General features: G+C 43.9%; 4 protein-coding genes across 13 annotated transcripts; 1 reads left to right on the top strand and 3 right to left on the bottom strand.

Moving 5' to 3' along the window:
* Positions 1–510: 510 nt before the first annotated feature.
* LOC124483905 lies at positions 511–8,025 on the bottom strand. Of its 2 annotated transcripts, none has more exons than XM_047044497.1 (6): positions 7,876–8,025; positions 2,646–2,740; positions 2,285–2,363; positions 1,675–1,885; positions 1,193–1,264; positions 511–842 (listed from the first exon to the last, which is right to left on the bottom strand). In XM_047044497.1, exons 1-6 carry the CDS (start codon positions 7,968–7,970, stop codon positions 513–515), a joined length of 882 nt encoding a protein of 293 aa, XP_046900453.1. In that variant the 5' UTR covers positions 7,971–8,025; the 3' UTR covers positions 511–512. The 2 variants fall into 2 exon arrangements, with proteins under 2 accessions (XP_046900453.1, XP_046900454.1); XM_047044498.1 differs by having other exon boundaries at positions 511–809.
* A 1,894-nt stretch (positions 8,026–9,919) lies between these two features.
* On the bottom strand, positions 9,920–14,279 carry cntf (ciliary neurotrophic factor). 4 transcript variants are annotated; one of them, XM_047044519.1, is made up of 3 exons: positions 13,922–14,279; positions 12,376–12,693; positions 9,920–12,068 (listed from the first exon to the last, which is right to left on the bottom strand). In XM_047044519.1, the coding sequence occupies exons 1-3, from the start codon at positions 14,042–14,044 to the stop codon at positions 11,889–11,891; spliced, it is 621 nt and encodes a 206-aa protein (XP_046900475.1). In that variant the 5' UTR covers positions 14,045–14,279; the 3' UTR covers positions 9,920–11,888. The 4 variants fall into 4 exon arrangements, with proteins under 4 accessions (XP_046900475.1, XP_046900474.1, XP_046900477.1 ...); XM_047044518.1 differs by having other exon boundaries at positions 9,920–12,071; positions 13,922–14,276; XM_047044521.1 differs by having other exon boundaries at positions 12,376–12,564; positions 13,922–14,257.
* On the top strand, positions 12,578–17,102 carry si:ch211-113e8.11. Of its 4 annotated transcripts, none has more exons than XM_047044510.1 (3): positions 12,578–12,671; positions 15,098–15,220; positions 15,471–17,102. In XM_047044510.1, exons 2-3 carry the CDS (start codon positions 15,138–15,140, stop codon positions 16,123–16,125), a joined length of 738 nt encoding a protein of 245 aa, XP_046900466.1. In that variant the 5' UTR covers positions 12,578–12,671; positions 15,098–15,137; the 3' UTR covers positions 16,126–17,102. The 4 variants fall into 4 exon arrangements, with proteins under 4 accessions (XP_046900466.1, XP_046900463.1, XP_046900464.1 ...); XM_047044507.1 differs by having other exon boundaries at positions 12,584–12,671; positions 15,468–16,490; XM_047044508.1 differs by lacking the exon at positions 12,578–12,671 and adding an exon at positions 14,301–14,340 and having other exon boundaries at positions 15,468–16,490.
* On the bottom strand, positions 16,942–22,638 carry zfp91 (ZFP91 zinc finger protein, atypical E3 ubiquitin ligase). Of its 3 annotated transcripts, none has more exons than XM_047044454.1 (12): positions 21,161–22,638; positions 21,014–21,054; positions 20,736–20,843; positions 20,597–20,639; positions 20,415–20,516; positions 20,237–20,317; positions 19,974–20,138; positions 19,729–19,779; positions 19,551–19,629; positions 19,323–19,437; positions 18,861–18,960; positions 16,942–18,449 (listed from the first exon to the last, which is right to left on the bottom strand). In XM_047044454.1, exons 1-12 carry the CDS (start codon positions 21,538–21,540, stop codon positions 17,429–17,431), a joined length of 2,286 nt encoding a protein of 761 aa, XP_046900410.1. In that variant the 5' UTR covers positions 21,541–22,638; the 3' UTR covers positions 16,942–17,428. The 3 variants fall into 3 exon arrangements, with proteins under 3 accessions (XP_046900410.1, XP_046900409.1, XP_046900411.1); XM_047044453.1 differs by having other exon boundaries at positions 20,228–20,317; positions 21,161–22,637; XM_047044455.1 differs by having other exon boundaries at positions 16,942–18,344; positions 20,228–20,317; positions 21,161–22,637.
* Between the last annotated feature and the right edge of the window lie 3,614 nt (positions 22,639–26,252).

Here is a 26,252-nt window from a genome sequence, read left to right as displayed (position 1 = left end):
TCCTCTTGTTCCTCCTCGTCCCCCTCCTCTCGCTCCCTCTTAGACCGCAGTCCTCCCTTTCTGGCCGGGGTCATGGCCACCGGTGGAGGGCTCCTCTTCAACACGGACACCGGAACGGCGCTTCTCCCGCGGGTCGGGCTCAACACCGGAGGGGCGGAGCCGTTCTTGCCGACGGAGGCGGGAGATTGGGCGGCGGCGGCTGTGGTGGGCGCGGGGGGCGACGGGGGCGAGATCCTGGACGCCTCCGTGCACCGGGCGAGTGTTCTGCGTCACAGTGGATGAAGACGGGACGGGCCCAGACTGAGGGCCGCGAGTCAGGTGGGGCATGTGCCTGTGGCGCTCGACCAGTGCGGCGCACACGTCGGGCTGGTGGGCGTGGTGCTTGTCGAGATGGCGCCCCAGAGAGCGGAAGTGGCGCCCACAGTAGTCGCAGCTCTGCCGGGCTGGGCCACCAGCGCTCCCGGCCACGCCCTGAGCCAGACCCAGGCCGATGTTGGCCATGGTGCTGGTTGCTAGCGGAGCCGGGGCCTTGAAGAGAGGTCTGGTGCTGGAGGAGGAGGGGGGAGTGTGGAAGGGGGGAGGAGGGCAGGGGCTGGTGAACCAGCAGGGGTCCACGCCCTGCTCCCGGGTGCGTCCGGTGTGGTGTCTTTCTCTTGGAGGGAGTGTGGGGTTTCTTGCAGCGCCGGATGGCGCGGGCCCCGGGGCGCTCCTTCCTCACCGGCTTCGTTCTCAGGGTCTGAGTCGCTGGCATCAGAGTGGGAGACGGGGGAGGAGGAGGGAGAGAGGGACCAGGAGGGGGTGAGGTAGTCCTGCTGGGTGGAGGGAGAGATAGACTCCTCCTCCTGAGAGAGAGAGAGAGAGAGAGAGAGAGAGAGAGAGAGAGAGAGAGAGAGAGAGAGAGAGAGAGAGAGAGAGAGAGAGAGAGAGAGAGAGAGAGAGAGAGAGAGAGAGAGAGAGAGAGAGAGAGAGAGAGAGAGAGAGAGAGAGAGAGAGAGAGAGAGAGAGAGAGAGGAGAGAGAGAGAGAGAGAGAGAGAGAGAGAGAGAGAGAGAGTGATTAGGAGCCTGGAGATTGGAGAACGTGTGTGCAAGACGTGCATATAAAGGTGTGAATGCTCAGTCTCTGAGTAAAGGTAACCTCAGGCTCTGGATCCGATCTACTCATTAGAGTAGGCAGAAAGGCATCCATCGTACCTTTTTGATATTGTCGTTCTCGGGGTCGGAGTTGCACTCGTAACGCCCGGGAGAGACTGGGCCACGGAATCCCTGGGAGAGAGGAAGCACAGGGTTATACAGTGTGGTCCGCTGTGACTCTCACTCATTGGTATAAAATAAATACATACAAACATATTTGGCCCAAAAGTTTTAAGAACATATGTTGAACGTGATTTGAAAGTGAAACATGGACCATCAGTGATCGTCAGCGATCTTGTAGATTGTCTGAGAAGTTCAGCTTGTTGGTGTTAGTCTAGAAGGTTTCCAGAACGGTCCTGGTTAGAGCTACCTCTGATCTACTGCATGATAATAGGATCTCAGCCATTACCATGGTAACTTGGTAATTACTTACATTCTGATTAGATGAGCTGTGCCGTGTGTGTGTAAGGGGGGAGGGGCTGACTGTGTGTGGTGTGTGCATGTGCTTGTTTGTGATTGCATGTGTGTGTGTGTGTGCTTACCATGGTGTTGTCTCCCCACTCAGTCAGGCTGTAGTCCACGGTGATCTCCTCTCCCTTAGTGATGTCTCTGATGGCGATGACCACCAGACGCACCTGGCTGCCACAGTGCACCTCTCGGATACGGCAGTTAGGGGGGGGGGGGTACACCGACCCCCCAGCCCCTCCCCTTGCCACCCCAGCTCCACCCTCCTCGCCCTGCTCTGACGAACCACTGGGAGAGGAAGAAAGAAATAAGAAACCTTCTACACAGTGCAAAAACACACAAGCAGACACACACAAAATGAGGGCATGCACACTCCTGAAGGTGATTCCTGATCATCCTAATCCAGAACACTCCCACCTTTACACACAGCCCTGAGCACACACACACACACACACAGCCTTGAGCACACACATACACACTGAACAAACACACACTCCCAACATTGCACACTGCACTGAGCACACACAAACACACACACACAATGCACTGAGAAAACAAACACACACACACACACAGAACAATACACACTACACTCTGCGTACACACACTGCCAACACTACACACTGCACAGATAATCAATACAAAAAGTATTTACATACACACACACACACACACACACACACTTACCAGTTGTGTGCAGGGTCAGTGGTGTAGAATGGTCCATCCAGGGTAGGTCGCTTGTTCTCTGCTGCTTCCTTACGATCACCTGAGAGGAAGTGAGGTAGGAAAGGATTACACACACAAGTATGCACGCACACACCAAGGTCATCACCCCCCTCCCAACACACACACTGGTGAACATCATACTACAGTGACATGCTTACACTCACATGTACACACACACACACGTACCCCCCCTCCTCCCTCCTCATACACAGACACTCCCACCACCCACCAACTGGCACACACACACGGTTACACAGTCACAAGCATTAAATAAATGTAACATTGGTGCCACACACACAAACACGTGCACACATATACACACCTGGGCCATAGCTGTGTTCAGGCACGTTCTCCTCCACATTGTCAGTGACGAAGACTTTAACAGGTGTCCCTTTTCTTTTTCTTCCACAGCCGCGTCTGTGTTACACACGCACGGTATCAAGGACACATTCTGTCTCAATGTTTTACATGAAAACACCACTTATTTAGAATACACACACACATTATTATCAAATCAATCTACTGAACTCCACATCAATCAAGTGGCTGTGATCAATAAGCTGTTGAGCGATAGATAGAATCAATAGAGTCCTGGCATAGTTTTCTCCTCCCCCCCTGCCCCCCCCACCCACGACAATCATCCATCTATTGATTCTATTCTACTACTGATTCTATTCTAGGAGTTTCCGGGAACGTCCTCCTCTTTGCTCCTCAGACTCTGTTCTAAGATCAGCTGCTCTCGCTGATCCCAAATCTGTACTTAGGTTCTGTTTTTTTCCAAAAGGCACTTGTAGAGGCAAAGGACTACCTCAGAAGCTGATCTGAGATAATCTTTCTTAGCCTCAAACCCTTCTGTAACGAATGGCAGAATTGCAGCCGGACCAATGGTTAAGGACAGTTGGCTCAACTGGTGGGTCACTGGGTAGGGTGCGTTGCATACTAGCAGAGGCCCAAGCACAACAGCCTGAGTTCAATTCAAGATCAGGCCATTTCTGCATGTCTTTCCTTCTCTCTCTCTCCGCTAAATTTCCTGTTTATCACTAACCGTCGCTGTCCAATAAAGCTGAAAAAAGGCAACAAATATATATTAAAAAAGAAGTAGGCCTAGGCCATTAGGAAGATTTTGATTTGTAAAGTGTTCATGATATGGTGTGTGTGTGTGCAAAAGAAGCGAGAAGGAGAAATAAGAGATATCAGCCAGACTGACAGTCTTTGTATTGATCCAACTCTTTATCCATGTGTTTGTGTATGTATACATATGTGTTCTGAATACTTCATTATCTAAACAGAATTGTTCCAACCGAAGTAGTTTCTTTTATTATGAAACATGTTGGTATTACTGTAGACTAATTAAGTTGTAGACTAATTAAGTTTTTTTTTTTTTAGTTTGACAGTTCAATGCCTAAAGATGTTCCAAACATTTACACCTGTTAAACACATTTGATGAAATGTTCTGTTTGTGACAACAGGTAAAGTGATAGTCTATAATAACAGGCACATTTGTATGTGTGTGTGTGTAGTTTAAAGGACTTTCATATTAGCCTACTACATCTCAAAATGTAGGACATTTTCATATTCAACTTAATTCCCTTCTTCAATGTATTCTCATCACCCCTCTGTCTCCAACAAGCACACACACACACACACACACACACACACACAGCCCCCTTTCCATTCCCCACTCAAACCCACATACACACAGAAATACACAAACAAGTCCTCACTCAAGACCCACATGTACTGTACACACACCCGTGTTCTGAAAGCTCACGTGTGTGTGCGCGTGCATACACACACACACACAACCCTCCCCCAACCTGGCCCAAATGTGCTCACACACACTTACACACACCATACATGCGTACACACACAGACAGACACACACACAGGCACACATTAACACACCCCTCCTTCTTCTCAAAAGCACGCACACAGTCAGGCGCACACACACACACAGGCAGGCACGCAAACAGACAGACACACACTACACACAAATATCCTCTCTTCAGCCAAGCTCACATGCACGCACACACACACACACACCCCTCCCCCTCTTGCTAAAGCTCACATGCGCGCACACACACACACACACACACACACACACACACATACAAGCCTGCTCAAGCACACACACACTCTCTCTCTCTCTCTCTCTCTCTCCCTCTACTGTGCTCTACCCTTCTCTCTCAAATAACCAAACCCACAGTCTCATGTTCCTTCTCTTCCCTTCTCTCTCTCTCCACACACACACAATCTGCACTATTCTCTCTTCCAGATCGCTCTTCTCCTTCAATACCTCTCTCTCTCCTCCTCTCTCTCTCTCTTTCTATCTCTCTCTCTCCCTCCCTCCTCTCTCTCTCTCTCTCTCTCTCCTCTCTCTCTCTCTCTCTCTCTCTCTCTCTCTCTCTCTCTCACACACTCACACACACACACACAATCTGCACTATACTCTCTCCCAGACTGATGTTCTCCTTCAATACCACTCCCTCTCTCTCTCTTTCTCTCTCTCACACACACGCACACAAAGACACACATACACACTCACTCACTCTCCATAGCATATATACCATCCCTCTCTCATACACGGTCCTACGTTTGAATAATATACATATAACCTCTCTTACACATCTCCATAAGGCACACATGATGCATGCACGCAATCTGCCTCTCATACACTCCCTCCTTCATGCAGAACATTCTCTCTCTCCCTCACACAGACACACACACACACACACACACACAATCTCAATAATAAAACAGACACACAGTCTTCCCCCCTCCCCCTCTCACATATAACATACCCACCCACACACACGCACGCACAAACAAACACACAAACACACACACACACTGTCCTTTCCTCTTTCATAAACAAAGTAGATGCATAAACACTCTCCTTTCCTCTGTCTCTGACACACACACGCAAACACACTGCCCTTGTCTGTCACATACACACACATTCATGCACACACACACAAACCTTGTGTCTGTCTCCCCCTCAACACACACCCCTCCCTTTTTCTGCCTGCAGAACACACACACCCTCCCCTTCTCCCTCTGCCTCCAGAACAAACACACACACACACACACACAGCATATGCACTACCAAGCCTTCTTTTTCTGTTTCCAAGACACACACTCATTTACTCTCCCTTCTCTGTTTCAAAAGCTTGCTTGCACGCACGCACGCACTCACACACACTTCCTCACCCTTTCTCCGGCACGACACCCTCCCCTTCTCTTTCCCTCATACACTCTCTCACACACACACACACACCCTCCCTCTTCTTTTGCTCTCTCCCTCTTAAACATACACACACACTCTCTGTGTCTGTACTACACACACCCTCTCCTTCTCTTCGTCAGAAACACACTCTATCCTTCCATTTCTTAAAGACAGACGCACACACTTGGTTTCAAATCCTGTGTTCTTCTAAATCACAGTAAAACTCAATAATCTCTTTTTGACATACACAAACTGAAACCCCAAAATGGGTAGTTACCATCCAGGGCCTACACTCATCGTACTACTTTTGAGACAACACTAACAAAATATGATTTACAAAACATTGTCTTTCTCTTCAACACACAAAAAATACATTCTTTATTCTTTCTACACACACAAACCCACACAGCTTTTGGTTATACATAAATACACTACTCTCTCTCTTTCTCACACATTCACAGACACACACACAGCTCTCCTCCTCACTCACTCACTCACTCACTCACTCACCTCCCTCCCTCCCTCCCTCCCTCCCTCCCTCCCTCCCTCCCTCCCTCCCTCTCCCCTCCCTCCCTCACACACACACACACAAACAAACACACTCCTTCCCCCACTCAGCAACACACACGTATGCACAAACACACTCTCCCCTCCCCTCCCCTTCTCTGAGCCTCTCAAACACACTTCCCCTCTATCTCTATCTCACACACTCTCACAAACACACTCAGGCATGCACACACACACATTCATGCATACACACACACACACTAATTCAGGCGTACACATACACACTCACTCTCTCACACACACACTCACTCACTCACTCAGGCGTAGTCGCACACACGCACACCTCCCCCTTTATTACACAAATATGTTCACTCTCACGTACACACATGTCCTTCACAGTCTCCAACAGCTCTTTCTCTGTATCTCATACACTGAAAAACACATTTATTCCCTATTCTCTCTATCAACCATACATACAACTTGCACACAAACACACACATATACACACTCTGACACACTTCTAAAAACTGTCACACACACACACATTAACATGTGCACACACACACCATCTCTGAAAAGCACACCTTTATTCCCTTCTCTCTCCCTCTGACACACAGCTCACACTCGAATACACACCCTCTCTAAATTACACACACACACACACAGTCACACTCACACAACTCCTCCCATTACACATACACACCTTCTCTTTCGCAAACACACATGCACACGTACACACACTTACTCCTGCTCTCTTTGTCACACAGTCTCCACACCACACACACCCCCTCCCTCACACTCTCATACACACACATACTGTGTCTGTCTCTGTCACGCACACACTCTCCCCCTCCCTTACCATTTCACACACACACACACACACAATCCCTCTCCTTCCCCCACTCGCTCTCTCTCTCTCTCTCTCTCTCTCTCTCTCTCTCTCTCTCTCTCTCTCTCTCTCTCTCTCTCTCTCACACACACACACACTCCTCCCCCTCCCTCTCTCACATACACTCTCCTCCCTCCCCCTACACACACACACACTCTGGTTGTTCCTTTCTCTCTCACGCTCTCTCCCCTCCCTGTGTGTGTCAGCCTCTCTCTCACTCGCACACAACCAAACACGCGCACGCTCGCTCACACGTGCACGTGCGCGCACACACAAGGAGAGAGTCTCTGGTAGTATGTAATCAGCTGAACAGATCATCTTATTGAAAATTTGAATTAATTGGAAAATACATATACCGACAGTATATGCTAAACAGAGGGTGTGTTTAACCATCTGTAGCCTAATTAACGCCCAGCTTAGGTAGATCGCTGGCTACCTAACTAGCAGGTAACTCGCTTATAGCTACATAAAAGTAACGTCGGTTTCAGCCTAGTATACTAGTTAGCGTTAGATAGTTAGACAAATTAACTCGAATCGTTCTCAAGCACATCAGTTTGTTAATGTTAGCTCCTATAGTAGCGGACACACAGGCGCGCGCACATACACAGACAACCACCAACGGCACGCACGCGCGCACACACACCTTTTTCAACCTGATTTTAGTGAGGGGAGTAACAATTTTGCTAAATTTTGAGAATTGTACTACTTTCTCATTGATATCATTCCACATGAACGACTTTTAGTCAATATCAAACTTATGATATTGCACAGTTTAACTTCAGCTGCTTTCAGTAAAAACATCCTCACACACTGGCGCGCGCACACACACCCTCTCGCTCACTTGCTGTCAGTGACTGTCTGACTTCAAGAGAAAGATCTTAATGTTTATATTTCGTCAGTATAGAAGATATGGCTGACTAACTCCCTCACCCCCGTTGCGGTGGCGCTGGTTTGCTGCCCTCTCCGTCGCTGTCTAGGGTCGGTGGCTCCCGGTAGTCGAAGAGCGAGCGTACGGTCTCCGCCATGTTAACGCTAGCAACTGATGATCTTCTCCGTACCTTTCTCTCTCTCGCTCTCTACTCTCACAACTAGCTCAAGCGAAGGTTATTCTAGCCAATACCATTACATTGCAGGCTGGGGGTGACAGTTGTTTTAGATCGTACCTGGTACAAACGATATTTATCACAATTGTTTTATATTCTAATAACATGAACATAAAAAATGTAGTTTTTGTTATATTTTTGTGTTATGTGGCCTTCAACATTAAGGAAATTACATTTTTAGGTCGTGCCTTTAGAAAGATTCACCCCCAGGTAAAAAATGGATGCATCCACCATTTACAAGGGAAAAAAATGTTGCTGCTCATTTCTAAGAGTTTAGAGTTTGCTTGGCAACATAGAAAAAGGTTAACTCTAAATGTTCGTAATAGAAACACGTAAGACTTCCAGGTCTTATTAAATTTATTCTCGGTGGTGATAGTTTAAAAATAATTGTGTAATTCAGAATTTTGGGTTGATTGAGGTGCAGACCTACTCAATACTGCCCCCTATCAAATGTACTGTTATTTACATTAACAGTAGCTCATTCCACCAGCCATGCACTACACTTGCAATTACCACACAAAAAAAAGTGAATGTGATTTTTCGAAAATATATTTATCGTACACCAAATAACCAAATAAACTAGCTGCATAGGTTATCATGTGCAACAAATGGAATACAATTCAGTGTGCAAGCTCAAGGTGTTTTAGGACAAAAAGTGAAGGATCACTCTTGTCCTGTGCTAGACCCCTCAGGCTTCCTGCATCACCTCCTGTTAACATACACACATGTGCATGATTTGGCAAATACTCACAGTAATCTGTTAAACTGTACTGTGCTGTGCTGTACAGTAACACATAGAATTAAAAAAAAACAAGCGGGATTGCGCACACAAACACACACACACACAGTCAGTCACACACAAACACACACACTCAAATACACACTTCCACAAGCTCACAGACATGCACTTACAGGCACACGCACACAAAAGCACACACACACCATTTGCAGAGCTTGCTCCTAGCTTCTCTCTCTCTCTCTCTCTCTCTCTCTCTCTCTCTCTCTCTCTCTCTCTCTCTCTCTCTCACACACACACACACACCCCTCCCCCTCTATCTCTGTCAGACACACACACACACTCACACACTCTCCCTCCTACGCAAGCACGCACACATACACACACACATTCCCCTCTCGCCTTTCACACACACAGCTCTCTCACACACCCCTCCCCCTCTCTTTCTCACACACATGTCCTCTCACTCACTCACACACACACATTCTCTCTTGCTTGCTCTCACTCTCTTCTTCCCTCTCTCTCTCTTTCTCTCCCTCCCTCTCTCCCTCCCTCCCTCCCTCATACACACACACACACACACACACAGCAGACACACGTACACACATTCTCTGCTGCTCGCTCCTCTTTTTCTCTCTCACTCATGCGCATGCACACACACGCACATTTTCCTGCTTGCTTTTTCTCTCCCTCTTTCTCTTCCTCACGCACACACAGACCCACATACACACAACTCTCTCACACACATACACACATTTTCTCTCTTGCTCGTTTGCACTCTCTCTCTCTCTTTCTCACACACACACACTCACACACACCCCTCCCCCTCTTCCACAGGCATCCTGGCTGCCACTCCTTTTCTAACAACCACACACACACACACACACACAAACACATATACACTAAGAGACACTCACATCTAGATACACACACACTCACGCACACACATACTCAAAGACACACATCACACAGTTGTAAAGACACACACTTGCACTGCACACACACACACACACAACCATACACCCCTAAAACACACACCCCACCCCTTTCATTCAAACACACATCCTGTCTTTCCTTTACAGTTAAACATAAGCACACACACTCACACAATCAAACTATAACTCTGAATCTTTCATTCGTGCTCCAAAAGTATTTTATGGAAACAAAACACCACAACACATAACTTATCACATCCATCTCAGATGACCCAATCCCTTAGCAACCACACAAAATCCAAGAGACCAACCTATATACATTTATTTTATCCTCTGTCCTAAAATACATACATCCACGATAAATACACTAATAAATGTTTTCTCAAACCATATCATAGTTTCAGCAAAATATACGTAGATACATTAGTTTGGAAGCATTTTAACAAAGCCAGGGTCTAACTGACATTGCTTGATCTATTCAATGTCACATTCTGGGTTTGATTCTTCAGTCAAACTGAGGACACTTTTTTTTCTACTCATTATGGATCCTGATTACATGTACACACAAGAAAACTAAGGAGTGTATCGTGAGGGGAAATATATCATGTTCATCAAAAATGTATTTTTGCCACTGATGACTGAAAACCAAACAGCTAGACTGCATTAGCCCGCTGAGCTATTTTATTGACAATTCTTCATGCAGTATCAACATGTTGTATCAACACATAGACTAAATCATCAAAACCAGCTTTTTAAAATAATGTCATCAAGAAAAAGGAAGGAGAGATATTCAGTGAGGAAATATCCTGTGAAAGACAATTGGGAATGTGCTGAGCGCAGTCTATGAGTAAGAAATATATGACATTAGGGATTTATAGTCAGTCCCCTTGTGTTAAATAAATTGTAATCTTAGGAAATCTGAAGACTGTGTACAGTATGACAGTACAAGGAGAGAAGGGCAAACATGTTGGTGTGGAGTTGGATCCTAATGGATCTTAGGCATAGCTGCTCTTTCAAATAAAAGCACTGTGATCTTTTTCTTGCAAGTTGAAAGGTAATATGTAAAGTCCCTGGCATTGGGATAGGAAGAATGCTTCTAGGTCCGCAATCATTTTGAGATAATATCTAGGTATGTTACACATCCTAGGTTTCCTGTGTGACTCTGTTTTCATGTCCCCACTGTATGTGATGTGCACATCTATTTGGACATAAAATACATTCATTCAAACATTCACATGATGGAGAAAGCCACTGTACAGTGCATTTCAATGTTTTTAAGTAAAAAAAAAAAATGTGACAACCAATAAATCCAGCAATCAAACAAATAAATAAATCCATTATACGGCCATTTTACTTTGTAATTCTTCTGTTAACAGTGCATGACGTGCAGGCATAATTAGTGGTAAGCTTGAACAATAATGAAAAGTTCAATCAAGAGATCAATGATTAAGCATGTAAATGATGGTGCCCCAAAGTTAAACCAACTAATAACATTGTTTTGTTCTTTAGAAATATGAAAGATGCTCTTTACTGAGGTACACTCATAATATACCCAAATAACTCAATATTGTTTATGATGCTGTCTTGTATGCATTTTATGTAGTCCGACAATTCCTTTCCTTTCTTCTCTGTATTTCCTTTTTATTGATCGACGTGAACACAACATGCTAGACAGCCACTAGAGGGCAATATTCCATACTTTTTGTACAATAAAACAAACACCCAGAATGTGGAAGGGAGTTAACTCAAGTTAATAATTGAAATGAGAAGCACCCCTGATATTCAGGGTTTAAACATCTCTATCAGAATAACTGTCTAGAAATAAAATCTCCACTCAGGTTTCAAACCATTTAAAATGATTTCCACAGCCTTTAAAATACATGTTGTGATAATGTTTGTATCCTGGGTACTCAAGACAAATGTATTTAAACAAAATCTATGTAAGAGCACATTTTCACACTTGCTGTAATTAGTACAGCTTATGACTGATTACTTACCATATCCTATCCTATCCATCTCCTGCATTGATCACTTTCCACTCTCTTGTTCTCTATATCTAACTTTTCATATGTCCTCCACCTTCTTCCCTCTCTCATAACTCCTCCCTCCCATCCTACGACCCTCTCTAACCTCTTTGACGTGCTTCTTCACCCCACTTTTCCCTCTGTCTCATTTTGGTTTTCCCCGCCTCATTCTTTTCCCAGCTCTTCTCCCTCCTGCCGTAGACATGACCAAGGGGATGGTGCGTAAGGTGGCTGTGGTCATTCTGCTCCAGTGCTCCACCTCGCTGAAGATGCGGTAGATCCAGAGTTTTAGCTCAAACGTACCACCGCTAGCCGGCCCGTCGATCTGCTGAGAGAGCCAGAGATGTCGAGTTTAAAAAAGAAACTAGACAAGAAAAAGTGAAGGACAGAGAGAGAGAGAGAGATAGAGATAGATAGAGAGAGAGAAACGGCAAGATTGAGGGAAAAGGGTGGGAGGGAGAGACAGCGAGAAGCATTGACATTGTATCCTCCTTCAGCCCACCTGACTAAAAACAATTATATCATTTCTGACCCACCTGAAAATATCTGCATTTTGCATCCACCAACAAGGAACGTCACTACATTCATAAGCACTTCCTCACGCAAATAAAAACACAAAATGGTGAGTCTACCTCGATGATCTCAGTGTTGGAGGTTATGGCTGGCGCGCCCTCCAACTCCTCCAGAAGATGGCGCATGCTGTCTAACAGGTGACCCAGGCGGTCTCTCACTGTCTTCCTCTGGCTCTCATACTCGCCCCCCTCCCCACCGCCAAACTCCTCCTCCTCCTGGGTAACGGCACGCACCAGGAGTCCTCGGCACTGTAGGAGGGCAGAGTAGAGGCACCACAGCTGGTCTCTGGTTGAGAGCTGGGACGAGGGCGGTGGCATGGACAACATTGGGCGGCCATTGCCCACTGTAAGCTCTGGTGAGAAGCTCTCCTTTTTCCTCTATAGGGAAAGGTGAGATGGGAATAGGATAATTCATCTGCCTCGTGTGTTTAGAATTGTTTGTTTATTAAAAATATATTTGATCATTTCTTAGTTAACTTAGGTTTTAACTAGGATTTTAGCTTGTCATTTGGAGTGAGGCCAACACAAAATGTTTCCATTTTGGAATGACCACGAGTACTAACAGGGGTGGAATGAGACTCAAGCGTGACCGCAACTCTCCACTATGATGATTTTATACCAACGTGCCAATGTTCTGACCTCTGTGTAAATTATTTGGAACCGGTGTGGAAGAACTATTACAGTATAACACAGAGCAGTGGAAACATGTGTACACTAAAGCTACGATGAACTGTGCATTTTTTTGTTGCATGACAAAAGTTATTGTGCTGGAAACCAGCACAATGCAGACTGTCTCCAGAACTGCTTTTTTAGGAAATTTTATTAGACTATGCCACAATAAAATACTAGAATAAGAATTGAACAGTCGGCCTACTTAGCACTCCATTGACATGTGTGTGTCCTTTTCTCAGTTAGACCAATCCATGCAACAACTGTTCCATAGCTTCAAGCAATTAATAGCAGGCGGATGGACGTTCAAGGACATTGTGTATGTGTATGTTGGGAACTGGGTGGTGTTAACTATCATAGCTTATGAAAGAAACTTGTGCTCTCGAACGCAATGAGAGGCACATGAAATAGAAAAGGACATGCCCGAACACCAAAGACTGCGTCAGAACACCGCCCACCTCAGTCATTCCTTTTGAGTTCACTGCATATGCACTCCTGCATACATTTCCACACAGATTGTTAAAACACATTTGCACACACAAACAAAGTCAGCGCATGTAGAACAACATTTAAATGTGTTTCCAAGTTTCTTTCTTTCTCTCTCTCTCTTTCTCCCCCCCTCCTTCCATCCCTCTCTCCCCCTCCCTTCCTCCCCCCTCTCTCTCTCTCTCTCTCTCTCTCTGTGTGTGTGTGTCTCTCATCTATTTGTATGTGTTTGTATGTGTTTATGTATTTGTTCAGTTTTTTTATTTTTTATGGTGTATGTCTTGCTATTGGGCCTAGAGCCTGTAATAAAGTTTAATAATAATAAAATTCTAATTATCTTAATTAGAAAATAAGTATTTCCACTTCCTTGTTCAACACAAGCGACAGCATTATTTATGACCTAAGCCTGCACAAACTACGAGTCCATATTGACAGACAGATATATACTTACATAGAGTCCAAGTAAAAGGGTGCATTCATGGTGCAATTCCAGGGCAATAGCGTCGACCCTCGCTAACGTTGTCCGGGACGGTCCCGAAAATGTCCTACCGCTTCTCGTTCGCATCCCAGCCATCGACACCGATTAAAGGAATTTCACATCAACAGGCTCAAACAAGATGCAAATTGGTCCTGACCCAGTTTACTTTAAATTTGGTCTCATATTCAGCAAAGAATCGTGTACTTCCGTCCTCTCGCTAAACCAGTCCATTCATTAGACATCAGCCTACCTCCTAGACTTAAACGTCTAAACTTTCAGATCTAACGTTACTTACAGTTAGTCACTCCTCCTCTTCCTCCTGGAAACTGATGCCAGGCTTGTGGAATTTATCGGGACAGCGGGCGGGGAGAGGAGGGGAGGTAAACCAGAAGGTGGATTATTCATTCATGGGTTTGCGAATTAGGCCTACTGGCAATGACACTCACATCCACAATGGGAGTAGGATTAAGTTAATTAGCCGTATGTGTGGATATCCCGTGTTATCCTGCTAGAATGGCCTCGAAAGGGGACGTGACAATAACATTTTGTAAACGCTTAATATAGTTGCCTAAGGGAGCACGTCCTTAACGTTTTTATCAAACTAAAGCAATGTCCGGATCGGATTTACATTGTCAGGCTAGATAGACAGCAGGCTTCCGACGCCTGCTATCAGTTAAAAACAACGAAAGCTTTAAAAGGGGTTTCTTTACAAATATATGACAAGTGCGTAAAGACTGACCGACTAAGTTACCGGCTTACATGTAAACATGTAAAACAGCTGTAAAGTGTGGTCCCAAATCCATCTTAAAGACACATGCAAAACCTATTTAATTCAAATTGATTCAATACATTAAAATGTCAGACGTTCTTGAGCTCGTAGGAAACCTATTTGTTTGATTCTGAACACATTATGCTCCACGTGAAATATACCGCCGGCACAGTAGAGGGCACTGCATCTTTCAGAAAAACAATCCCAGAAGCCTGGCCAGCCAATCAGCCTGGTTTTTGGTAGCTAGTGTTTACAGCTAGCAGGTGTAGCAGGTTATACATTAGCCACTAGTTATTAATTATTGATTCTTAAAATATATCTATGCAGAGTCACGACCATTGTCAAACATAATAATTCTGCGTCTGTCTGACTGAACATAGAGAGGAACTGACACAACAACGGTGTTGGCCAGCAGTGGACATGAATTCACTTGTCGGCTACGGAGTGTCCTCAAACTCCGAGAGCGATGGAGATTCAGGGGACGATGAACACAAATTTACCAGGTAGGTAGCTAGAATAAACTATCTACGTTATTTATTGTTTAATTAACCCAATTCAACTAAAGTAATAGTAGAAGGCTATCCGAATAGGTGCATGCAAACCATAGGCCCTACTTCCCCACTGTGGCAGATCGTATTTAAATAATAACATGAAGTAGACCTAGCCAGTGACCTCCTGTCCTCATGCATTCATATACTGAAAACGGTAGTATATCCCTAACCTGCATGTTCAAACTCTTCCACCCTCGAGTAGGCCCACTGATGAACTCAAAGAAGGTGTCCAAAAGCATCGCAACTTCCTCCTGGAGACAGGGTCAGCCTCCAGCGAGTCAGACGATGAGTTACACCCAGAGGAAGAGCTACGTCCTGAGCCGCCAAGTGTGTCCTCCCTGGTTACACAGCCACCTATCTCCTCCCATGTCCCAATCCCCTCCCCCAGCTTCCTTGCTCCTAAACTGCCCCCTCCTCCTCTCGGCGCCTCGACGCGGAGCAGTGTGTTCGCCAACCCCTTCAAGGCGCAGGCTGACCAGAAGCTCCACGCACTGCAAAAGCATGTGCCCCTCACCCTGCAGGCCAGGCCCTCCCAGATTGCTGGTAAGAAGATGTGCGTGGCCTACAGGAAAGACGGCAGGTGTAGGTTTGGGATCAAATGCAAGTTTGCTCATGACAGCGACCTTCAGAGCTCCATCATTCCCGGCGACTATGACCCACCCAGTGTGGATGATGCAGAGCCTGACTCAAACAGAGCAGGGCAACAGCCTCTCCACAACCAGGGGGGAGACAAGGAGACTGAGGGGCAGCAGGGGAGGAAAAGAAGGGTAGGACTGAGTAACACCCTGGTCCCTCCAAAACGAGCTATGAAAAATTACGCTATGCAGAAGGAAAGAGAACGGGTCAATTTGTCCTGAGGGGCAGGATTAACTCAAGACAACTCAGGATTATTGTCAGCAATACAGTTTTATGTTATTTGTGTGTTTGTAAAAAATAAGTTACCACTCACCAGTGCCATTCCACATTGTGACAGATACATCTATAACCACTGATACCGTTTGTTAAATTAGTTCAAATTAGAGTTTACCTCTGAATCAAATATGCATATTTTCCCTCTTACCTAAAGTGCTATCCATCCATTTAGATTTTGGAGATATCAGCCTTAGCCCTGTAAGACCATTTGTTGTAAAATTACATCAACTTTAGCTCTTTAAATGCTCATTTCTTTTTTGAAAGACTAAATGTATCCAATAGCATTGCAAGGCAAGACAATAGGACCCATTGGTTATGTAAATGTAGACGTTCCATTTGCAAATGTATTTTTTGGAGAGCTAAAGGTGATGTTGAAATTGTAGGGTTGGGTCTTACAGGGTTAAAGCTGTATGCCTTCCTCCAAATAATATGGAACTAGATTGGGCTTGTTTTCTCTTTCTAGAAATCATAACTCAGTGACTCAAGATAATCCCCAGACCTTGTTATGAAGTTACTGAGTCACAATTTATAGAAAGAAACATTGCTGTTGAGTTTTTCAAAGGTATTTTTATTTTGGTGCTTTGAGCACCACAAGACAAGTCCAATCTATTTCATTTATACTGAGAGAAGGCAGACACCTCTGTGGCAGCACTGGCTGGTATCTCCAAAACTCTGTAACTCACACTAAAACCATCTAGATTTATGAACAATCTAGAATTATAAATAGAACTGTAGGCAAGAAGAAAAATATAACATTTAGATTTTGGGTTGAACTCTTCCTTTAATGGATAATATTGACCACTGTTAAATATACAACTTTCATACCTGTTTACATACCTTTCGCTGTTTGATGTCTAAGGAAATTCTCAGTGTGGATCCTTTATAAAAAGACTGGTTGATATGTAATGTAATCATTTATAAATGGTAAATAAATGCCTCTAATGTTTCCAGTGTGTGTTTTACAGCCAGAAAATATACAGTTATTGTAGTAACATCACATGTGCACACACAAAGGGTCAATGGATATAGATTGGCAAACTCCATCACTTTATGTACAAAGGCAACTCATAACTTATACACATTTTCCCTGATATACTTTATATATCACCCTAAAATGCTACAAAAACGAAGAGTACATAACAATTCCTGTAGGCCTATTTGTGATTATTGTAAATGCATCACACGTTTAAAGGGTCACAGCTAGGTTAGGGGAAAAAGCTATCTTTCCCCTTTGTAACCACGGCTATACTAAATAAGTGTATGTCCCATTTGTTTTTCTGTGCAATTAGCCAAGACCAGCCCTTCTCCGTTCTGTTCCCAGGCCTTGCCTATCTCACCCATTGTGTTCACTGGATGAAGGGTGTTTACGGAAAAAGTAGAGGAAGAGGAGAGTGTGGGGCCGTCCAGGATGTAGCTTTCTCCATTGGTAGAATCTGGGTCTTGGGGCAGAAGTGTGGGGCTAGAGGCAGAGGTCTGGGGAACAGTTGGAAGGGTGTGGAGATGCTGAGGGGACACTAGACAAGGGCTCTGTTGGATGTGGGTCTGCAACTGGGATATAGGTTCAAAAGTCATGTGGAGAATTGGGGTTTGACCCTCCTGCGGCTGCTGCTGATAGGATTGAAGCGGCAGGTGCTGGACCTGGGCCTGGTGCTGGGTGACCACGGAGCTGGGATGTAGGGTCAGTTGTTGGATTTGCGGTTGCTGTTGCAACCGTTGAGCTGTGGCCGTCTGCACGAACTGAAGGGGCATCTGGAACTGCAGTTGGGTTTTTTGGGGGTTGGCCGTGGGTGAAGGGGGGCCAGCGGCAGACAGGGCTAGAGTCACCGGCACCTGCATTGTGTGGAGGTTCTGATCTTGTCCTAACACTACAACCTGGTGGCTCATCTGCCCCACCTGCTCATAGGCTGGTCCCTCCTCCCCAACCAGCTGGTTAACTGGCCCTGCCTCCCCACTCTGCTGGTTGACTGTCTCCAACATACTCAACTGAGCAACCTGCACCACCTGTACTTGCTTACTTTGTACGGGGTTTCCCTGGGCCTCCAGCAGGGAGGTGGGTGTGGTAATGAGAGCGCCAGCGTTGGCCGCCAAGGCCTCAGCGATCAGGACCTCCGGATGGCTTTTGGCCTTGTGAGCCACCACGCTGTCCTTCTTCTCAAACTTCTTGCTGCAGATGGAACAGGAGAACTGGTAAGAGGAGTCAGCATCATGCTTCTTCATGTGCCAGTTGAGGGATGCCTTCTGGCGGCAGGTGAAACCGCAAATCTCGCACCTAATGGAACCCAGGAGGAGAAACAAAGTAGGAAGAGGAGGAGAGGGGAAAGGAGAACTTTGGATACACGAATTTGAGGAACAAATTCCAGAATGTATGCATGAATGGAGTGAAATTCCACTTCACACTTTACATCTCACTTTATGAGATTCATAAATATGAAATTATGAGATAACTATATGCACTTCATATAGTAATATCTAATTATCTATTATATGCTAACTGCATTTCATTGGCTCTGTACTCAATGATAATTTAAAAAAAAGAATCTAAACCTAGTGCTTCATCTCATTAGAATTGATTAATGCATGAAATATAAACTGAGGATGAGAAAGGGTTAAACGAATAGGTAACACTGATATGTAGGTGAATGATAGGATAGAGGACGAAATGACAAGAAGAGGGACTTACTGAAGGGGCTTCTCTCCTGTGTGGATCATTCTGTGTACAGCCAGGTTGTGAGAACTCTTGAAGGCGCGGGCACAGAACTCACAGATGTAGTCTCTCTGGTCTGTAATACATCAACAAATTCCTTACAGACATGTTGGTCGGTGTATGATTGGGTAACAATAAAATTTTGCTAGAAACAGTTATGTATCATATATGCACTTGAGGTTTAACTGTGGGGCTACAGTAACTTCAACAGTCCAGCAGATGTCATCCATGTTACAAAACCGGCATAATGAAACTCTGAAATGAAAGTCTTCTAATTGCTTTTCAGTTAAATTCATTACACTATTAACCCAAAAGAAAATAAAAGATGCTTCCATAAGTTACCTGTGTGTGTGTCTGTGTGTTTGTGCTGTGTATCTGTGTGTTTGTGCTGTGCACCTGTGTGTTGGTGCTGTGCACCTGTGTGTTTGTACTGTGCACCTGTGTGGTGCTTGGCATGACGAAGAAGCTGCTTCTGCAGTCTGAAAAGCCTTCCACAAGTGGGGTGCGGACACACATACTTCTTCTTCAGCAGGTGCTGGTATTTTATATGGTGCTGGATGACCATATAGTGTGGAATGAAAGAGAGTAGGACAGTTATTAAATTAGGAATACCATTGGCCGTTGCATTCTGTTGTTGTCAAAGTGACCATGGTGGCTATAGCAGACCTGTAGGTAGCGGGGGTGTGCTAGGACAGTGCCACAGCCCTCCATTTCACAGCGCACATACTGCACTGGTGGCTTCTTCCTGTATGGGGGGATGGGAGAGGACTGTCAATCAAATGCTTATTATGATGGTACTCTATGAAAGGGTGTGTTGAAAGTTTTATAAAATTGTCATCATCACCTTCTTTTAGGGAGACGAGGTGTTTTGTCGTCTTTCCTTCGTCTGCCCCTCCTCAAGGACATTGAAAATATATAAATATCAATAGAATATACAGAATACCTTTATATAAATATCAATAGAATGTAAAGAATATATTTAATGCAAATTTACATCAAAAAATATGACTATTGTTTGGGTCAACAAACTGAACAGGTATTTAATGATGTTCCAAAGCCTTTGATTTACTCTTTCCATGTTGTACTCACTTCCTAGGCTCCTGCGTCACCTCTCCAAGCTCACTCTCTGACTTCACGTCCTGAACGCTCTCTCCACCCTCTTTCTTTATGTCCAGCTCCTTTTCTTTTTCCTGCTCTTTCTCTTTCTTCTCCCTTTTCCTGGCTGGAGGTCTGCCCCTCAGTTTAGGTGCTTCCCTATGAGAGTAACCCTAAGTAAGTCACACACAATTGCATGCACAGATAAACATACACAGACATATGCACAGTTTGACAGCACAGGTTACCTGTCAGACCTAGGGTTATAGCTCTGGTCATTCAGGTCGTCGGCAAAAGGGACATCTTCATCACTGCTGAACTCTTGATTCTCTGCATGTCTGTAAAATACATTTGTTCAATTTCCACCAATTTCTGGCAATTACGGTGGTGACTCCCCCCCCCCCCCCCCCACATACAGTATGTAATCTGGGATACCTTTGAGACTGAGGCTGATAGTTCAGATCACTGAGGTCATCTTGGAAAGAAGGATCCTCTAAGAGATTACTTTCATCCTCACTGGCCTCCTCTTTTTTCTCCCTGTCGGGAGAAGCCGAGAGACAGGAGCGTGAAACATGTAAAAACACCCTGGAACGTGAAGCACACATGAGCATACTCACTTTCCAGAACCTCTCTCTGCAGTAACCATGGCTTCCTCTTCAACTATAAAACATGAAGGAAATAGAAACATGTCACTTGGGCACTTCTGGTGTAATTGTATGAATAGTTTATGAAAGAGTAATTTATCAATTTACATACCATCAGCATGGTCTTCACCTGGCTCACTCTTAAACAACCCTCTAGAGCTCCTGACTGAGCAGGCAAGTGGGACTTTAGTCCGTGCTTGGGAACGGCGGGAGAGTGGGGCTGTCAAAACATTTAAATATTTTATTACATGAGGACCGACCGTTACATTGAACTGGTAATGGGCCATATCGGGTGAAAATACACACATTATGTACGACTACAGTTGTGCAGTAGAAAAGGTATGGTGGTTCAAGCATGAGGTTCATGGCGAGATGTATGAGGCTATTTACCGGGATCATCCGTTACTTCCTTCGGCTCACTGCAGCTAGAGCTAGACAGGTCCATGGAGGAGAGAGAGATATGATAGTGGGTAGCTGGACAAATTTAACTTTAGATCTAAATCTAAACACGATCATTGTTTCACATTGGCAACTTACTGTTGAGGCTGACCACTGCCATCCCAGACAATTTCTGTTGAGGAGTTCTTTTTTCGTGGAACTTTCCTCCGCCGGTTTGCAGACACGTCTGGGATGACATCCTCTCCGTCATCACTCTGGTCGCTTCGCAACCAAGCAGGGATTGTCCTCGTGGACCGGTCTCGTAGCACTCTTCCTGAGATTTGACTCTGACTGACAGCAGAATCCCCGTTGGTGTCTGGCGAAGCTGAAGCACCCGTCCTTTTGCGACCAACTCCACGCTCTCGTATCCTGCGTGCAGGGACAATTCCACTCTTGACCGGGGATTGCTTCGTGGCCTTTCCATCCTCCGGCTCTTCACCTTTAACTCTGCAGCCGGCTGAGTCACTTTCCGGCTCCATGGCCGTGAGTGCCTTTGTGAATAGTTTTGTCCTGGAACGACTTTACCACTTTACACACAATTAAGAAGAAAACCTGTTTATTTTGGAATTTTTCGTAAGAATTTGTTCCCTACATGAAGCCGTAATCCCACACTGTGCCATAGCAATGCGCTATCTTCGTCTCATATTTATTCTCATATTCGTCTCGACATTAAATATATTTACTTAGTTATTGAAATGCTTCACATGAAACCAATATATCTTAGAGAACCAGACACAAAATATACGTTCTTAAAGCTGCAGCAAATCCACTTCTTAGTACGAGCATCGCCGCTACCATTTTGAGTGCTTTGTTGCGTCTCCTTTAAACTAAAATGAACGTGGGGTTGTGATCATGAGCAACATACTGCTCAAAATTGCTCACATACATGGAGTCCATTTTATCTGATGGTCTATTTCTTGACCTTACTGAACACGTATAGGTCCATCCCAAATACTTAGATATCAGCTAAACTGCGCATGAGCTTTGTTCATACGCCTGTTTATAATTCTGAACGTTATCAGAGCCTGACGTTATGCTATTGCTTTACTCACTTTCACCGCTAGAAGGCAGCATTGACTTGAAGTTAGAGAACTTTTTTTTCTACCCCAATGTAGTCAGATGTAGTGATAGGAGCTGTTAATACTCCAAAGGCAAAAAACGAGTTATACTAAATATCAATTAAAGTTCTTAGCTAAGAGTTGTCCCCATAAAACATATTCACAAAGCTGCTTTGACCAATTTGTAAAAGGAATGAGGAGAAATCTTAGCAGATGCATGTAGGGCCTACCTGTGCTAAGGCAATCCACACAGGCTGAACAAACCTTTAAAGCAGTGGATTTCCAATTAAAGGTGAACACTTGCGTTGAAATGGAATATATACGTTTTTCTTTTGCAAAAGGAACATGTTTGCTTATACTGTTAACAAAATAAGAAAAATCAGGTTGTTTGTGTTGGACAAGAATGCTGTATTGCTGTTTAAAGTTGATAAAGTAGGAAAATGGTTTGTGTACAGCCGTGGCCAAAAGTATTGTGAGCGACATACATTTTGTGTTTGCAAAGCTTGCAGGGCCTTGGCATAAAATGACTGATAACATAATTTCAGTAAGTCATATCAGCACAGGGGAAAGTGTGAAATAGTTTTAGCCAAGTTAAATCACTTTATCATTCTGATTGGATTTTAAGAGCAGATTGACTGCTGTAAAAGAGGGGACTATTTGCATATATTGAACATTTTCGCCCCAAAAATATGAAATGTGCCTTATTGTATTCCAGTATTCTATAGAAACATGTGAAAACAATTTCCTCAAATACTGAACCAGCAAACTTTGCAAAACATAACATTTGTCACTGCCAAAACGTATGGACACTACTGTAGCTTACGTCTAAAGAAAAGGTGATGTAGTGATAGGAGCTGTTGCTACTCCTGAACACCAGAGTGCAGCAATGAATAGTCTTCTGGCCTGGGAGTTGTACTGTACTCTTTTATTAGCTTACTAAGCTACATGTTGAACGGTTTTGCAAGCTGCCAAATTTGTCAATAAATCAAGAACTTTGATGAACCCTAGTTTTCTTTCATTTGAAACATTCCAACATAGTCATGAATCTGCTGCAAAACTTTGCCACTGGTTGGAAATGTTCACCATCGTTGGACACCTCTGCAGGACATAACCAAAATGACACACCTGACACAACCAACCTCGTATCAACATCCTGGGTTAGATGTTGCCTGTCAACGAGTCCCATCTCATTAGTGCAGCATTTTGTTTGTTTGCCTTTTAACCCTTGCGGGGTGTTCAGATTTTTGTTACTGGACCAATTTTGTGGGTCTGATGGGCCCACAACATTATTGGGATTTTAAAACACTTGGCCATAACAAACTGTAAACAAACACCCAATTTGCACTTGGATGGGGTGGGGTGTGGGAAAATAGTTAATTTTCGAAAGAATATATCAAAATAATACCTTGCAATAACAGCAGGTTCCCACAAGTCATTTTGTAGATTCACATTCTATAAAGGATAAGGAGAATGAAAAAACAGACAAGCAGGAAATAACGTTTGTTTTGGTGTGTGTTGAAACATCAGGTATAAAAAAGAAAAACAGTGAAGGGAGCCAGACAACTATTTTGTTTTACTTGTGTACAGTCGTGGCCATACGTTTTGGCAATGACATATGTTATGTTTTGCAAAGTTTGCTGGTTCAGTATTTGAGAACATTTTTTCACATGTTTTATAAAATACTGGAATACAATAAGGCACATTTCATATTTTTTGGGGGGGCGAAAACTTTAAATATATACAAATAGTCCCCTCTTTTACAGCAGTCAATCTGCTCCTAAAATCTAATCAGAATGATAGAGTGATTTCACCTGGCTCAAACTAGTTCACACTATCCCTTGTGCTGATATGACTTACTGAAATTATGTTAGCAGTCATTTTATGCCAAGGCCCTGCAAGCTTTGCAAACACGAAATGTATGTCGCTCCCAATACTGTTGGCCACGGCTGTACACCTGCACACACAAATTAGATATTTAGAATGTTCTTCACAGAAAATGAGCCAAAGCCAATGAGTATCTGTCTGCCCTGTAGTGTTTTTGTAGACAGACACATCTTTAATTATATTTTTTAAATATAATAAAAGTTCATACTCTTAGCTAATGAGATGAGGCAACATCTATCATTGGAAAATGGTACACTGTAACCCCATAAGTTCAGAAAACTCATAACCTTTGCGGAATCAGATTATACCAAACTATTTAAGTAATCAAAGCAATGTCTTTAACATGCCCACACAACCTACCTTCCCCGCCCACTTTTGCTGCCCTACCACCCAATTCTGCCTCTTCATCCTGCCTGCCATGCCCTATATGCCTGCATTGGCCTCGTTCTCCAACCACCCACAACTCCTCACTGAAACAAACTTTTCTTCATTGCCTTGTCCTGGGCTGTGTTGTGTGCTTGGGTTGTGTGCTTAGTCTAGCCATGACTTAAGGTCACTGACCTTCTAAATTCATCGCTGAATGCCCTTGATGCACCACTAGATTGGAAGTTAATGTAACATGTGTTCTCAAGGTGTACTTCTATTCTCAAGTCCTGATTTGGTCGAAAGATCATAGACCTGACTGAAAAAACAACAATTCAGACATGCGTAATAACTCATTGTGTAAAAAGTACATGAGTCATATCTAGTCTAAATTTGGCACAAAAGATGTTCATCAACATCACTGATCTCAAAACACTAATTATATCTGTGCTCCATGACGTCATTCAGTAATTCTTTATTTAAATGGATGTGGTTGGTTCACAGTGACGATCCAGGACAATGGCAAGTGCATGTGGAGGTGTGCCTTTAGAGCTGGGTGAGACTTTTGCATTGTCCAGATAGAAAGGTCTAGACATTTAATCATTTAATCCTGTATTATCTGTCTTCTTAATGCTTCAATTAGCCTCACATGTAATCGCTTGTTATATAATACTGGGATTTTCTGAGTAAAGACATCTACACTGTTGCAAGACTTATTGTCCTGCTTGTGCTGAACAATAATGGTGTAGTATTCAGAAGACTGAACTAAATAAATTAAAACAATAAGAAGTTTGTGTTCTTCACAGTCTTTTATCTTGTATGTATGTGGTATCTGCATACTGAAAAAAGGAAGTCAAATAAACTTGATGTTTTTCCCCTCAAACAAACTATACCATAAGCACAACACGTTATCAAATCAAACAACCTATTTTTATAGGTAGAGCCTACATCAGTGAGAATTTTTTTTTTTGTCTCCTTTTTTTAGCCTCTTTTGTTGTCAAAGAATGTTGACCTTTTACGCATGCAGTTCATGTGCATTGGGATTTGCGATTGGCTGATGCTGTCTGATCACGCTCCTTCTGAATGCTCACAGGTAGAAGCCTACGGGTTAGAGTGGTGGGGTTGTACAGTTAAAGGAATGATGTGAATTTCCGTGGTTGAACCTCCCCTTCCTGCTTGCGAAGTGGATTAACAGGATGCCCTTCAGCACAACAGTCACGGGGTGTTTAGAACTGGTAGAAGCACATGCCTTTGGGCAGTTTAGACTAAATGCTAAATGCAGCGCCGGCTCTCTTGAAGCTGAGAATGCCATTGGCTGCTTCAAGTCAGCCCGGCTGCAGGCAGTTGCAGGCGACGCCGGTGTTGCATGAAGTTGAACACACCTAATGTTTTTAGAAGCGCCTAACCCTAACCCTTACCCTAACCCTAATACAACCCTAATGCACAAAAAAACGATTAATTTTACATTGAGACGTAAGAGACTTTATAAAACACGTTACTGGTTGTACAGCAGAAATACCTTTCAGGTCATTTAAACTGAATGGTTCTTCACTTGGTAGTTATGAATTTGGTTGACAAACTGACATTGAAAAGGAACTGCTTTTAACATATCTGAATTACTGAATATTACATACAGAATATTATGTGGTCTAATTATGTATTGATTTGAATGTCGAACAGCGAGTTCCTGTGGTATTGCTTGTAAAAATGGCTATACAAATACATTTGATTTGAGTTGGTATGGTTCAACAAGGGATAACATAACAACTTCCTGTCATGTCTGTGGTTTTGTATTTTAGCAAGCAAAACACTTTGCAAAATATTGACATCCTACCTTCCAACCACTGCATGTATAAGAGTAAGGAGTACATTGTGGAATGGGTGTA

Source organism: Hypomesus transpacificus, chromosome 22, assembly GCF_021917145.1.
Source record: "Hypomesus transpacificus isolate Combined female chromosome 22, fHypTra1, whole genome shotgun sequence".
NCBI lineage: Eukaryota > Metazoa > Chordata > Actinopteri > Osmeriformes > Osmeridae > Hypomesus > Hypomesus transpacificus.
This window is presented reverse-complemented; position numbering and strand designations above follow the sequence as displayed.